The sequence below is a fragment of the Hippocampus zosterae genome, chromosome 18 (genome assembly GCF_025434085.1).
Source record: "Hippocampus zosterae strain Florida chromosome 18, ASM2543408v3, whole genome shotgun sequence".
Taxonomy (NCBI): domain Eukaryota; kingdom Metazoa; phylum Chordata; class Actinopteri; order Syngnathiformes; family Syngnathidae; genus Hippocampus; species Hippocampus zosterae.
The window spans coordinates 7,504,816-7,518,593 of record NC_067468.1 but is presented as its reverse complement, the minus strand read 5'-3'; the positions used below and the strand labels follow the sequence as shown (position 1 = coordinate 7,518,593).

Sequence of the window (13,778 nt, the reverse complement as noted above, 5' to 3'; positions counted from 1 at the left end):
AGCACCTCCAAATCTGAAACCATGGTCCTCAGTCGGAAAAGGGTGGAGTGCCTCCTCCGGGTCGGGGAGGAGATCTTACCACAAGTGGAGGAGTTCAAGTATCTTGGGGTCTTGTTCACGAGTGGGGGTAGGAGGGAGCGGGAGATCGACAGGCGGATCGGTGCAGCGTCTGCTGTGATGCGGACGTTGTATTGGTCTGTCGTGGTGAAGAAGGAGCTGAGCCAAAGGGCGAAGCTCTCAATTTACCGGTCGATCTACGTCCCAACCCTCACCTATGGTCACGAGCTATGGGTCGTGACCTAAAGAACGAGATCCCGGATACAAGCGGCTGAAATGAGTTTTCTCCACAGGGTGTCCGGGCTCTTCCTTAGAGATAAGGTGAGAAGCTCAGTCATCCGGGAGGGGCTCAGAGTCGAGCCGCTTCTCCTCCACATCGAGAGGAGCCAGATGAGGTGGCTTGGGCATCTGATTCGGATGCCTCCTGAGCGCCTCCCCGGTGAGGTGTTCCGGTCATGTCCCACCGGGAGGAGACCCCGAGGAAGACCCAGGACACGCTGGAGAGACTATGTCACCGAGCTTGCCTGGGAACGACTCGGGATCCCCTGGGGAGAGCTGGAAGAAGTAGCTAGGGAGAGGGAAGTCTGGGCGTCCCTGCTAAAGCTGTTACCCCCGCGACCCAGCCCCGGATAAGCGGTAGATGATGGATGGATGCATGTATAAATGGTTTAAAACGTCCTTTCTTTTTAAATCCCGTTTGATCTTAAAGTACATTCCTCTATTTTTCAATATCAATGACTTGTTAACATTTGTACAATCAGTGGGATCAGTTGCAATGCATATATGTGAATGATAAAAGTAAATTGCACATTTGTCAAAGGAAATGTAAGGTGCTGCATGAAATTTGTAAATGTTTTGTAAAAGATATATTCATTAAATTTCAACATTTTACGAATGTTCTTGTGCTTCTTTATCACAAAACAAAGGAAAGATATGTTGTCTTGGTTATTTATAGCAAAGAATGGTATCATTTTAATGGTCCGGCCCACTTGACATCCACCGAGGCCGTATGTGGCCCACCATGTGAAATGAGTTTGACACCCCTGATTTATACAGTTTAGTTGTTCTTTTTTTTTATCACCACCTTCATACAATGCACAGTAAGCTCAATGTGTAAAATCAATGTTTATATGGACAATATTAATGGGGTAACCAAAATATGACCAATATTACAGCGTACTGTTGTCCACTAAATGAAACTAAATTGACAATACTGTATATATGTACATAAATAATCTGTAAAAAAACGCATGATAGAACATCATCTGTCTTCTGAAATTGTCACTTTTGACAATTTTTTTAAATGCAAAAGTTGATTTATAAGCTAATTGTGAGTAATTTCATGCCATCCAGTTTTTAAGAATCAGCTGTATTATGCAGAATCAGAATGCAATCAAAAGGCCGTTAGACGACCTGGCACACACAAATAACCACTCAGAAAATTGTCAGGTTTTGTATTTAATGAGAAAATATTTATAATATGTATAACAGGCGGATAACTGTGAGCCGTACACGTGCTATAAAGTGGAGCACATTATCAATATGAACATACGAGTGGTTAACTGCATAAGGACAGAGGTTATAATCTCGACCATAAAATTGCATCGTCACACACTGAAGCGACTCAGGATGGGTAAAAACCAATCTACCAGCTTTTCAAAAGATAAATAAAATCATCTCTGCATCAAGAATTCAAACGAAAAAGCCGCATATTCATCAAAGTCAGTCGTACGAAGCAACTGATGCTCTGAGTGCATTTAAATAAGCCAATAAAATTACCATGCAATGCAAAAGATTTATCCCGGAGTGCATTCTTTTTATTTTTGATTTTTATGTAGCACACCAACTCAACAAGTCTTTCAACTACTTTTTAAGAAAGCTTTGTCAACACTTGACAGGCTTCATTTTGCCCCTTGTCCTGCACCTGTGTCATATTGCATTAGCGTTACCGCAAAAGGGATCCATAATTTAAATATATTATTTCATGTTTAAAACCAATAATAAGGGAGCTTTTCCATCAGAGCTTTTTTTTTTTTTTTCCTTTTTTTTGAGAGAAAACATCTCGGCACATTCTTTGCTTTCAATCCTGGTTGTTTGACAGAACAGATAAAACAAAGAATAATTTCCAGACACGTGATCATAATTATGATTACAATCAGGCCGTGTTGTGTTTAAGTTGACCACAATTCTCACCATAGTGAGCACGCTACCTCAGTTTGTGTTTGCATTGAATGTTTTGCTGAGGATCGAGTTGAGTGAGGTCGAGGGTACGGACAGGTCAGTGTCGAGCTAAAGGACACTTTGAGCAAGACACTGTGGCAGATTAAAATGGTGACCTTTTGGTTTAAAAGCATTCTCACTATCCTCTTGACATTCGCATGCTGGGGGGGGGGGGGGGGTGGGAATCTGAAAAAAGACTGAAGAGTAGACCGTTACTGCTACTTTTCAGTTCAAGTGGCATAGAAACACACACTAAAGTATAAACACTTGTGAATAGAATTCATTCCTTGTGCTCTCGTTCACTCTTTTGAACACGTAGCCGGCCGGGACTTACATTCATCCCGGATCATTGTCGAGTCGGTTTCATGATTTGCTGTCGAGTGATGAATATTCATTGTCTTAAAGAGGCAAACTGGTTCTCTTTTTCTCACCACTTTTTCTTTCTTTTCAACATTTGCCATCACACGGTGGTCAGCTCGCGAGTATAATAAGTACACTGGGAATAAATGTGCATCTGTCAAATACACAATCCTACCTCATAATATGATACAACAACTGCCTACAAAAGACACCGTCAACAAACCAATGGTAAAATAAGTGATTTTCGAGGGCCGCAATATATACGGTGTACAATACTGTTCTACAGCCTGCTCAAAAACTCCTGATACACAAACATGACTTTTTCCCCTTCCTGTTAAAACCTCACACAGACAAAGTCACTAAATGAGACGGAATATTGACAACCTTCGTTCTATTTTTGCTTATTGCTCACTCTCTGAATCAAATTGTGGCCAAATGGGATTGGAGATGAAATCGTATCCGCCAGTCTCAGGCAGTGGAGTATCTCATGATGGAACGTGGCTGCCTGAACGGCTGTCGACGGCTGCAAATCTTGGAAACGCAGCCTCCCCGTATATTGATGAGGCTGCGTTTATATATGAGGCCTCACGAACATGCAGGACTCATATTTAAACATATTCAGCGAATAATTGGTGGCTGTCAAGCACACAAAACCTTCAGTGACTTTCAGGCAACCTTTCAAAAGAAAATTGACATATCCACGATTCCTTCTTGCATCTTGAATGCAAATTGTCTTTTGCATCCACCTCTTTTCGTCTCATGCTCTCGCATCACCAACATTCTGTTACACTTGCAGAATCCCCGTCCAGAAATTGATACACTTCCTCATTGAGCTCCACTGGTCAGACCAGAATTGATCATCAGAACACTAAGAATAAAACAAATACTGCTTCCACTGCTTGTCTTTTTTCCTTCCCATCCTACTTTCACTCTTCCTCCTCTTCTTCCTCCTCTTCACCATCCTCATTGGCGTAGATTCCGGCTTCCCATTTAAGCGCCATGTCGCTTTTCCTCCGGGTGATGCGAGTGGCCTCCAAGACCTGTTAAAAAGAAATAAAGAGAGAAAAAAAAACATTTTGTCGTTAAATGCTTGTTTCTATTGGCAGCAGAATGGAACCACTCGACATGCCCTCTTTGAATTCACCATGCATTGTCAACCACAGAGGGAGCTCTTGGTTCACTGGACAAACGTTCACTATCTAGCACGAGGCACTAGAGGGGTGGGACCCATCCAATCATTTTCTGAACCACTTAGATCTGACAAGTCATTCACAACTATATTTACACTTTCGGGTCTTCAATGAAACTAAAAGGAATGCTTTTATAATTCAAAACCCTCAACTTCAGAACCGTGTGGCGGCTGTGCGAACCATTGCCCTATTGTGCCTCAGTGAGCTTCCCTTTTTGAAGCCTTCCGCATTCTAATTTACAAAGATGCCCCCAGCATTTGTTTCCCAATAATCAAATTCCCCCTTTGTATTTGATAGATCAAAACAAGATATTTGATCAGTGCCCTTCAAGTACGTCTAGCTTGATCAAGTGCACCTCGCACATATGTACACACACGTACACACACCATCAAGAACAGCAAAAGTGTGCAGGAATCTATGTTTACCTAACGGTGGATTCATGGTCTCCGAAACACTTGATGACTTTCTGGAACAAGCCACATACCTTACATTGCTACATGTCCTCCTCAAGCAGTAGTAGACTGCTGTATAAAGATATTTATTTGTGATGTAAATAACAAGGAAGAGCAACGGCTGGTTTAATCTTATTCTACTGTGCATTCAGTGGGGTGCGGTGGGTAAAAGGTATTTACTAATCAACAACAAGCACATGCATCAGCAACACCGCAGTGGAATGGTAACAGTGAGATCACAAACAGACCTGGGACACATTTGGCTCTGTAGACAGACGTAATATTCACTACAAGCAAATTCATCCATTTTCAATGCAGAGATTTAATGTGGAGGAGACTGAATAAACAGAGGTGTCCAAGTCTGGTCCTTGAAAGTCCCTACACAGCCTGTTTTAGATGGAACCACACTTGGACACCCCTGGAATAAAGATATCATAAATTAATAGGAGAAATACCGATCTGTGGCGACTGTAATTAGACGAAAGCATTCATTTATTTAAAACAATCAGGGCATTAATACGTCTGAGATGACATTATTGATTCAGTGCAGTGCTACCCAGGTCTGCGAGCAAAGGTAGTGATCAGGTTTTTGGTGTGCGTCAGGTACCTCAGTGGTTACCTCGTTAGCCAGCAACAAACGGGCATACTGAGCGATCAGCAGGAGAGAAGCAACAGTACACAGAGTCAACACACGTCACATTGGAAAAAAAAAAGATGGACAGTAATCTTACATACCGTATCTAAATAAAATGGCATGTCAACAGTTTTATTAAAAATTCTGTACAACCGCCCCCGTGTCTTCTACTTTTACTTTCATTTCCTGCTTCGAGATTGGAAATGTTCCCCTGGTTTGCTACCGTATTGGCGCATGCAGACTCGAAATGAAAGTGAAGTCAGTGAAATGACGAATCCTTATGAAGCCCAACACTGTCCAGAGAGCATTTGGCATTTGGAGTGTTGCCTAATCCACATAGAGACAAGATAGTTTCTAGACTAAGCCTAACTGAAATAATTACTGTGCAAATCACACTCTGGGCACTGCATTTTGTAACAGTTCACAGCTGTGAATATTAACTTCCTACACGGAAACAAGTATCTCTTTATCAACACCTGGCTATGCATGTGCATCTGAATACTTACGCTGTTGTCCTCCATTTTCTCCCTCCTCTTCACTTTGTGTGTTTCATAGTCTTCCATGAGTGTCTGCATGAAGTTTTTGGGCCGAGATCCTCCGGAATCCTCACTGCCGGCGTCAGATAGCGCTCCTTCTGACGGCGAGGGTGAGACAGGCGGAGCAGGTCGAACCTTCTCGATCTTTCCTATGGCGTAATAGTTTAAATGGTTACATAAAGCACACAACCGGGTCCACACTTCATTTGGAATACCCAACTGGGACAGTAATTCTCACTGTTTCAACACCTACTTTTTTCCTTAACGGCTTAAGCCAGGGGTAAGGGGTAGGGAACTCCGGTTTCTGGAGAGCCATATCCTGCTCGTTCTAGATCCTTCCCTACTCCAACACACCTGATTCAATTGCTCATGATCATTTCAGGTTTCTACAGCGTTTGCTGATGAGTTGATCATTGGAGTCAGGTGTGTTGGAATAGGGAGGTATCTAAAACAAGCAGGATATGGCTTTCCAGGAACCAGAGTTCCCTACCCCTGCTTTAACCCGCATTCAGGGATCACCACTGCGAATAACCCCATTTTATTTTTATCATAAATTTAATCTACTAACATAAACCCTGATGTGAATTCCATGGGGGTTAGTTAGTCAATCATCTCGTACAAGTTGTCACACAGGAAGCGGGTCAACTAACCTGGTGCTGTCCTTGACGTCAGTGTGAGTCTTGTTGGCAAGCTGTTGCTCTTCAACTTGTCTGCCGGGGATATGGTGGTTTTCCGTACTCCCGTTCTTGCAGGAATTTGAGGAATGGCAGAAGGTTGCGCTTCTCTCTGTTTCTTCAATTCTTCCTCTCTCTGCTGAGCTGCTCGAATCTCTTCCTCAATCATGGACAACGTATGCTGTTTCTTGGAGCGAAGGCGGAATGGTCCGCTTGCCACTTCCACCTCAGGGCCTTTTGTTGCCGCTGCTGTGCTACGCAGCTCAGCCGCTTCGGAATACTTACTGAAGTAGCTGAACTCTGACTTTTCAGGACTTGGAGGAGAAGGGGGGCGGCAGACTGTGGCTGGCCTGGGTACATTGGCCGTGTTCACAGGGCAAGGATCCGGCGCAGCAACTGGGGCCGAGGAAGCAAGTGCTCTCGTGTAAGAAGACTGGATTTTGATCCTCGGTCCTCCCACTTTGGGTCTTTGTGGTGGAGAAATAGGCTGAGAAGGAGTTGGAGAGGATTGCGATGACTGAGTCGGACTGGATGAGGTTGACTGTTGCTGTTGTGTTTTTGTTGGCTTCTCTTGGAAAGCAACCTGTTCCTCAGATGTAGCAGCTGTGGCGGGGACAGCTGACTGTAGATGGTCAGTTTCCCCAAAAGACATAGGGGAGGAAGATACTGGCACTGGACTACTTGTTGAAGCGGAGGGAGAAGACACAGGGCTGCTCATCTGTGAAGAATCTAAGTTCGGGAGAGATGACTGCCAGTCATCTCCATTTGTCGAGAGGGCATTTTGGATCACATTTTGGACAAGGACTTCTGCTTGGTATTCAAGCTCATGCTCCGCTGCACTGCCAGTGGTTCGCCCGTTGACTGGCGTAGTGGGCTGAGGAGTAGACGGTGACACTGGGGTAAGTGGTAGCGGTGTCGGTGGAAGTGAGGCCCCACTGTCTGAAACGCTATCCAAGCTAAACACTGTTGTGTCCTGAGAGCGAACTGATAACTCTTCCAGTCCCGAGTCTGACTCCTCGGGGTGATAGCCTTGGCGTATCTGGCTCTTCCCTTCCTCTTCATCACTTACATTTGTCATGAAAGCACGAACACTGGTAAATTCTCCTGCAATGCCTTCATCAGACCAAGTCACATGACACTCTCCTGTTTCTGGAACAGTGTTGCTGTTCCCATAGTTGGACTTGGAAAAGGGTCTGGCAGAGTATATGTGAGGAGCTATGGAATTCTTTGTCACTTCCGCTTGCAGGAATTGCTTTCTGGCAGATGAGAAGTCAATCTTGTTTTCCACAATGTCTTCCTTCCTGATTAACTCTGGGTCAAAAGTCACCAGCGTGGGAGGTCCAGTAACTTGGGGCTGCCATTAGGGATGAGAAGACTGAACGTCAGAAAGCAATCACCATCGACTCAAAAAGGTCAACACATTCTTAACAGGAGAGAGGAATCTGGCACTTACCATGCGTCCAATATCACATATATTTAGCAGTTATTGTATTTTTTATTTTATTTTATTATTAGTAGTCTGTTTTACCCAGCAGCCCCGATCACATTCCTTACTGTCTCGATGGAAATAGCATGCGGTATGGCGCTTATTGCGTTTGTGTACTTGTCTGTTACCTGTGTGTATGAATAAGATGAATTCTGCTTCTGCGTTTTTCTCTCTTGGTATTTTCGGAGAGACTCGAGCTGTTCGGGGTCCAGTTGCTCCTCCAAAGGAACCTTAAAGAAATGGGGAAATTAACCAAAGGGCTTTGTTCGACGAGTGTCTCAAAATTACAACATCAACAAACACTGAGTCGTTAACTACCTCCTGTGGAGGGTTCCACCAACGTTGAGCGATGCCAGGGTTTTTCTTCACTGCCTGGTCTCGGATCAGCTCTTGACGCTCACGCTCCAACTCCTGGACCTGCCAGAAAGTCTTTTGAGCATGTCTAAAGCATAGTACAGTCAACTACGTTGGTCCTGTTGTATTTGCAAAACCCATTTGCGGGCTGATTCAGTTTAGTTTCCCTTCTAAAAGGTACCATAACATTCAATGGTATTGTACTTTTAGGTACACTTGCCATCAGGGTAACAACTGCACAAGGAAAGAATGGTTGGGTAGAGTTTGTTTTGTTGAATTAGCACATGGAAGCATCATTGGAACAAGAAGAACACAAATGTGCCATTTTACTAAATCCAGTGGATTGGGCTGAAAAAATTATGTCAGGGCACGGTAATGCGCCATGCTGCATTCCTCCTTATCTACGGTACTCTCAACAAAGCGAAATGCAAGCTCGATCGGAGTTTAACTCTGCACTGATTACATGACCACTGACCTCATCTGGATTTCGCCTCCTCGTCACTCTGACGTGCTGCTCTTCTCCTGGGGTGTAAAGTTTTGCCGGCCTTCTTTCCTCCTGGAAAGCTCTGAGCTCAAATTTTGCACCGCTGTGGCTCAGTTCCTCCGTTGGCATATGCCCATTGGTTTTTGCACTGGATTCATCCTGATGTAGGAAGGTGGTTTGTCTTTGCCCCTCCACAAAGATTGGCTGATGACAACCAGGAGAGGAATTGGACACACACACAGACGAGTACATTCCATCTACGCTGATGGGTTTGGTGTATGCAGATGGGGAGGAGTTTCCATTACTATGTGTTTCTGAGGCTGCATCCAGTACCTGATCCAGGTAGCGGATCTCCTGAGAACAGAGGAGAAATTAAAGATGGAAACGAGTAAGAGCTTATGAATGAAATGAAATCTCTTGAATCTGTCAATTTTGAACAACTTTCTGTATAAGAAATCACAGCAGTGGTGAAAGCTTCTGTGAAGATCTTCCCTTTGCAGAATGACGTCCTGGCTCTGCAAGTCCCGTTTTTCATTCATTGTACATTGAGCCTTAATTTCAGACGCTTCACCTGGCAAAAGTCTTCTTCAATTCAATATGCTGTCATGAATGAAGGAGGCAGCAGTGAAAAAGCAGAAGCTACCTCACTGTTTTCTTTGAGAAGAAAAATCCTATAAATTATCAAGTAAAGCACCTTAATGCTCAGCTCCAGGTGGCAAAGGAGCAGATAAGCAGTCAGGGACAAAAATTAGCTGTCTTGTCTGCCAAACTGAAGTCAGAGGGGAAGGAGAAAAATAATATCTCTGGGACCAGGTGGAATATTTAACACTTTCAGGGACAGTGGTTACTCCAGTGGACAGCTTATCATGTTATCAGGTTACAGGTTGTTATTTGTATATGAAAGGGTTAACCAATGAGGTAAAAACTGCAAGTCAAAAAGAGAGTGAGGTGAGCCTGCCTCAAATATGACAGTAAACAAGGCAGCTTTATGAAAATGTTTCAAGAGCCTCAGAGAAAACAGATCAAAACAGCTTGCTTCTCAGTGGAACCAGGCAGTTTTTTTGAGGACACACATCTGGATTCCAAGGAGAAATGCCTGTGGGGTAGATTACAAAAAGAAGTGGCAGAATTGTGGCAAGACCATAGCCAGATGGCTCCGATTGAGTGATGGGAAAAGCTTTGTTTGTGATCGAGAAACGATTGTTATCTCTACACCATGACAAGCTTCCTTTGGGGCCCTCGATCGACATATGAAAAAAGGATAATAATTATTTGATTTTTGATTTAATTTTGGCACAGTTGCAGATTAAGCCATTTCATCGCAAAGTTCACAATAAGCGGTCCATGAGTTTCAGCTTTTGAGGGTAAATTTAAAAAAAATCCTCAAATATTGAAAATCCACATAAAGTTTTCACACACCTAAACAACTCTTCCAAAATACGCTAGTAAAAAGTTAATGGTTTTGACACAAAAGCAGATTTTTATTTTTACAAACTATTACAAAGAATTATTGACCACAAAGCAAATCTGCAGGTGCTACACCGTGAGTAAGCAGATATCGACTACACCACAAAGACTGATCAAAGTCTAAATGTTGGGCACTACCTTAATCAGCTCCCAGTTGTCATGGTGATGCCAGTGAAACCGTGGAACTGAGAATGTATGACTTCACAAAGGTTTGGGATGCCCTTTGTATGATGACATCACAGCTCTGTATGCATTTCACACATTTTGTGAACGTGTGACATGTGCCAAACGCTACATTTTGCAGCAATGGCTGACAGATCCAAATTAGTTCATCCGGAACACTTTACAACCATTCAATTCAACATGTTCATGTGAGCGCAAGAGAAAATGTTGTCACGAGTGAGGGAATTGGCCTGCGGCAGGTATAACTCTGCCAAGCAGAAGCTCTTCAATGTTTTCCATGAGGAGGGAAAGAAGTCGCTAGAGAATCAAGTCAAAGACCTGAAAGCTCAGCTCAGAATGGCAAAGGAGCAGATTAGCTGTCAAGGGCAGAAATTAGCAGACTTGTCCGCCAAGCTCAAGTCGGAGGGGAAGGAGAACAAGATTCTCTGGGACCAGGTGGAATATTTGACCAATGAGGTCCAAACGGAGAGTAAAAAGAAAGACTCTGGGGACAGCGCATCTGAAAAACCGCAGGAAACCGGATACAGTAGCTTTTGGGAAAAGCGTCTGAGGACCAAAATCGTCAGGGAGAACGACGACGGAATTTCGCTCGACGGCGAAACGCGGCAGCAGGTCAACAATCAGTTTCAAGTCGGGTGTCGGTTTATGATGAAGAGCGGCAATAGAAATCCCATGGACCTGAGTGATTCATTTTCTTCCGGTGAGTCGCTATCTGACGACACGAGCGACTCAATGTCTGATGACAGCGATGAAAAGATTGACAGCGACACGTTATCAGAGGACACGTACGATCTGGTTTTTAACGAGACAATGTGGGGGGACTTGAAGAAGGAATTCATTGAAATACGTCGGGATAATCATCAAATGGTTCCGGTTGAGTGATCCATAAAGCCTGGAAAGGGGCTTGCTGATAGAGGAGAAGGACTTTGAATCGTGAAAGTCATCCATTCTGCAAACAATTCTTATTGTCATCTTTCCTTTGAAAGAGTTGCCAAAACAGTCAGTTTCAGAAGAATATGGTCAAAATGTTACATGCTAACATTTGTACACGTCACAAAAAACTTACACAGATATAATTGTGACTTAAAAAAAATCTAATGTGCTGTCGTGTTTATTTCTTAGAGAAGTGTTGCATTACATTCATGCTATTCCTTGCCACATGTGGATTGTTGCAATATGATAATTTGTATTCTGAATTTTTCGAGTGTTTATAAATGTGTTTAAACATCCATCCATCCATTTTCTGAACCGCTTTATCCTCGCAAGGATTGCGGAGGGTGTTTGAGCCTCTCCCAGCCGTCTTCGGGCAGTAGGCGGGGGACACCCTGAACTGGTTGCCAGCCAATCGCAAGGCACGCATCAACCAACAACCATCCGCGCTCATACAATTTGTGAACACTAGGGACAATTTGAAGTGTTCAATCAGCCTGCCATGCATGTTTTTGGAATATGGGAGGAAATCGGAGTACCCAGAGAAAACCCACGCAGGCACGGGGAGGACATGCACACTCTACACAGGACAGGAAGGTCGAGATCAAACCCTCTGTGAGGTTGATGCGCTAACCACTGGACCACCGGGCCGGCGTGCATATATATATATATATATATATATATATATATATATATATATATATATATAGTGGATCCAAAAAGTTGACACACCTCTACCGAAGTGTCATTTCTGTTATGTAAAAACGAGACACGTAAAATCATAAATAATTTCGGAACTTTTTCCACCCTTAATGTGCTCGATAGCCTATACACCTTGAAAAAAAAAACCCCTCATCGGAACAAAATTGTTGAGAATTGTACATGGCTGTGTTCAGAATTGACAAATCAAATTTGAACTCATGTGAAATAGGAGCAAGTGCATTGTTCTGCCGTTTTTAGTGATTCTGATTAAACTCAATTAAGATGTGAAACTTTTGTGGTCAAATCTTTCAAGCAAACGTCCGCAGAGCTTCGTAAGCATCCAAGGCACCTGTGTCAAACTCAAGGGTCGGGGGCCAGATCTGGCCCACCAGATCATTTGATTTGGCCCGCGAAAACAAATCAAAAATGTCAACTTTCATGATGCTCACTAAAATCTCGACCAAAATTTCGAATTCTCATTTGGAATAAAGAGTGATACTGTAAGCATTTTCTTGTGACCAAACCCCTCATTACAGTAACTTAAACAATAGGTGAATAAACCATTATTCTTGACTTCTTCATATGGTTTCAGTCATAACGGCCCTTCAAGGGAAACTGTCACTAAAATCTGGCCCGCGACAAAAATGAGTTTGACACCCCTGATCTAAGGGATTTCAGCTACCACGGATGCAGAATTTGTTTGAACAAACATATTTTATGAATTATGATGAAAAGGCCTCATTTTTCCGGCCGTCAATTCATCGAAATCCACATTAGATGGAGCCTCACTTTGGGGGTATGAACTGAAACACATTGAGTGCAGATTTTGCATACCTGCTCGACATCACTGTCGGATGTCACTGTCTTCAGCTCGACGGGACTTTGGCCCTGCACACTTGATCTGCTGAGGCAGCCATGCTGAATCTGCTGGCTCTCCACTTCCATAATGAGCGGTCCGTCAGTGATGATGCTGACTGATTCTTGGAAAGTAACACTCTTTAAGGCTCGCTCTTTAGGTATTGCACCACTGACATCCTCGGGTGCCTGCCACGATTTCTGCGTGAAACAAAGAAAAAGATGGAGCAACAATTGAAAGCTGCACGTTGTAAGTCAAATGATCCTCATGAGTTGAGAAACCCGTTACGGGCAACCCTGAGAGCTCAGATTTGTTAGTAACTCAAAGAATAGACGTCACTCGAATTAATGTGGTCTGTGTCTGAGCCTTCCTAGCAGCCACTTTATGACAACTGTGTTAGTATGCGTTACTAAATAGTGGCTCGAAACAAATCTCTGCACTGAATTTGCGATTCTCCAGCACAACTGCCAAATCTCAAGTTTACGTCATTTTGGGTGTGTAGCAGTATCAGGCCCGATCAGGCTTGAAAATTTAGTACAAAAGAAAATTATGTGTCATGGCATGAAGAAAAACGGCCACAATGTGATTTCTAATCTATTCACTTGAAAATAACAAATGACTTCTTCTTGCTGAAACAATGACCATGACGTTACACCTTTATCCACAAACATCAACTATAGCAATGAGCTACAATGATGACAACATAGCATTCTAATCCAAACCCACATAACATAATAATATTTTATCCAACACATTACGGACTTCACAAAAGCCCACTTGTGGACCTTTTTCATTCACTGCAAGTCATGAACAACAAGAACAACAAACAACTCTGTTGGCTTTTCTTGGTCAACTGCGTTGTGTTCTTCCACTCGATTTTTAGGATATGGCGACTTTCACAAGAAAGCCTCCGCTGACCTTTATTTGCGTTCGGAGCTTTAATGAGCATCACCTCAGTGAATTGCGTCACTGTTGAGTTGAGATTTCCTGTTACGCTTCAAGTTGTGTTCAAGTGGTGCTCAAATTGCTTTCACATGATTACACAGGTCACTCACACATATTTGATTTGTTCTGACCCAAAGCAAGTCCAGTTTAGATTTTTTGCAGTTGTTGACTCTCAAGGGTATGTGGTTTGGTGTTCACCATCTGTTTGCGGTCAAGCAGATGTTTTGATTAATTTGTGTTTATATCAA

The 13,778-nt window shown here is 43.2% G+C and overlaps 1 protein-coding gene across 7 annotated transcripts in view; it reads right to left on the bottom strand.

The window, feature by feature from the left end:
- Nucleotides 1-1,499: 1,499 nt before the first annotated feature.
- Nucleotides 1,500-13,778, bottom strand: part of LOC127590795 (A-kinase anchor protein 2) — a 63,685-nt gene continuing 51,406 nt past the window's right edge. For 3 of the 7 annotated variants that reach the window (XM_052050229.1, XM_052050235.1, XM_052050234.1), the window contains 8 exons: nucleotides 12,564-12,785; nucleotides 8,439-8,801; nucleotides 7,928-8,026; nucleotides 7,738-7,839; nucleotides 6,100-7,477; nucleotides 5,420-5,598; nucleotides 4,887-4,925; nucleotides 1,500-3,677 (listed from right to left, as the gene is read on the bottom strand). In XM_052050229.1, the coding sequence (XP_051906189.1) occupies nucleotides 3,564-3,677; nucleotides 4,887-4,925; nucleotides 5,420-5,598; nucleotides 6,100-7,477; nucleotides 7,738-7,839; nucleotides 7,928-8,026; nucleotides 8,439-8,801; nucleotides 12,564-12,785 (2,496 nt within the window). In that variant the 3' untranslated portion in view covers nucleotides 1,500-3,563. The remainder of the gene's footprint in view (nucleotides 3,678-4,886; nucleotides 4,926-5,419; nucleotides 5,599-6,099; nucleotides 7,478-7,737; nucleotides 7,840-7,927; nucleotides 8,027-8,438; nucleotides 8,802-12,563; nucleotides 12,786-13,778) is intronic. The other 4 variants (XM_052050232.1, XM_052050233.1, XM_052050230.1 and 1 more) reach the window with 4 other exon arrangements.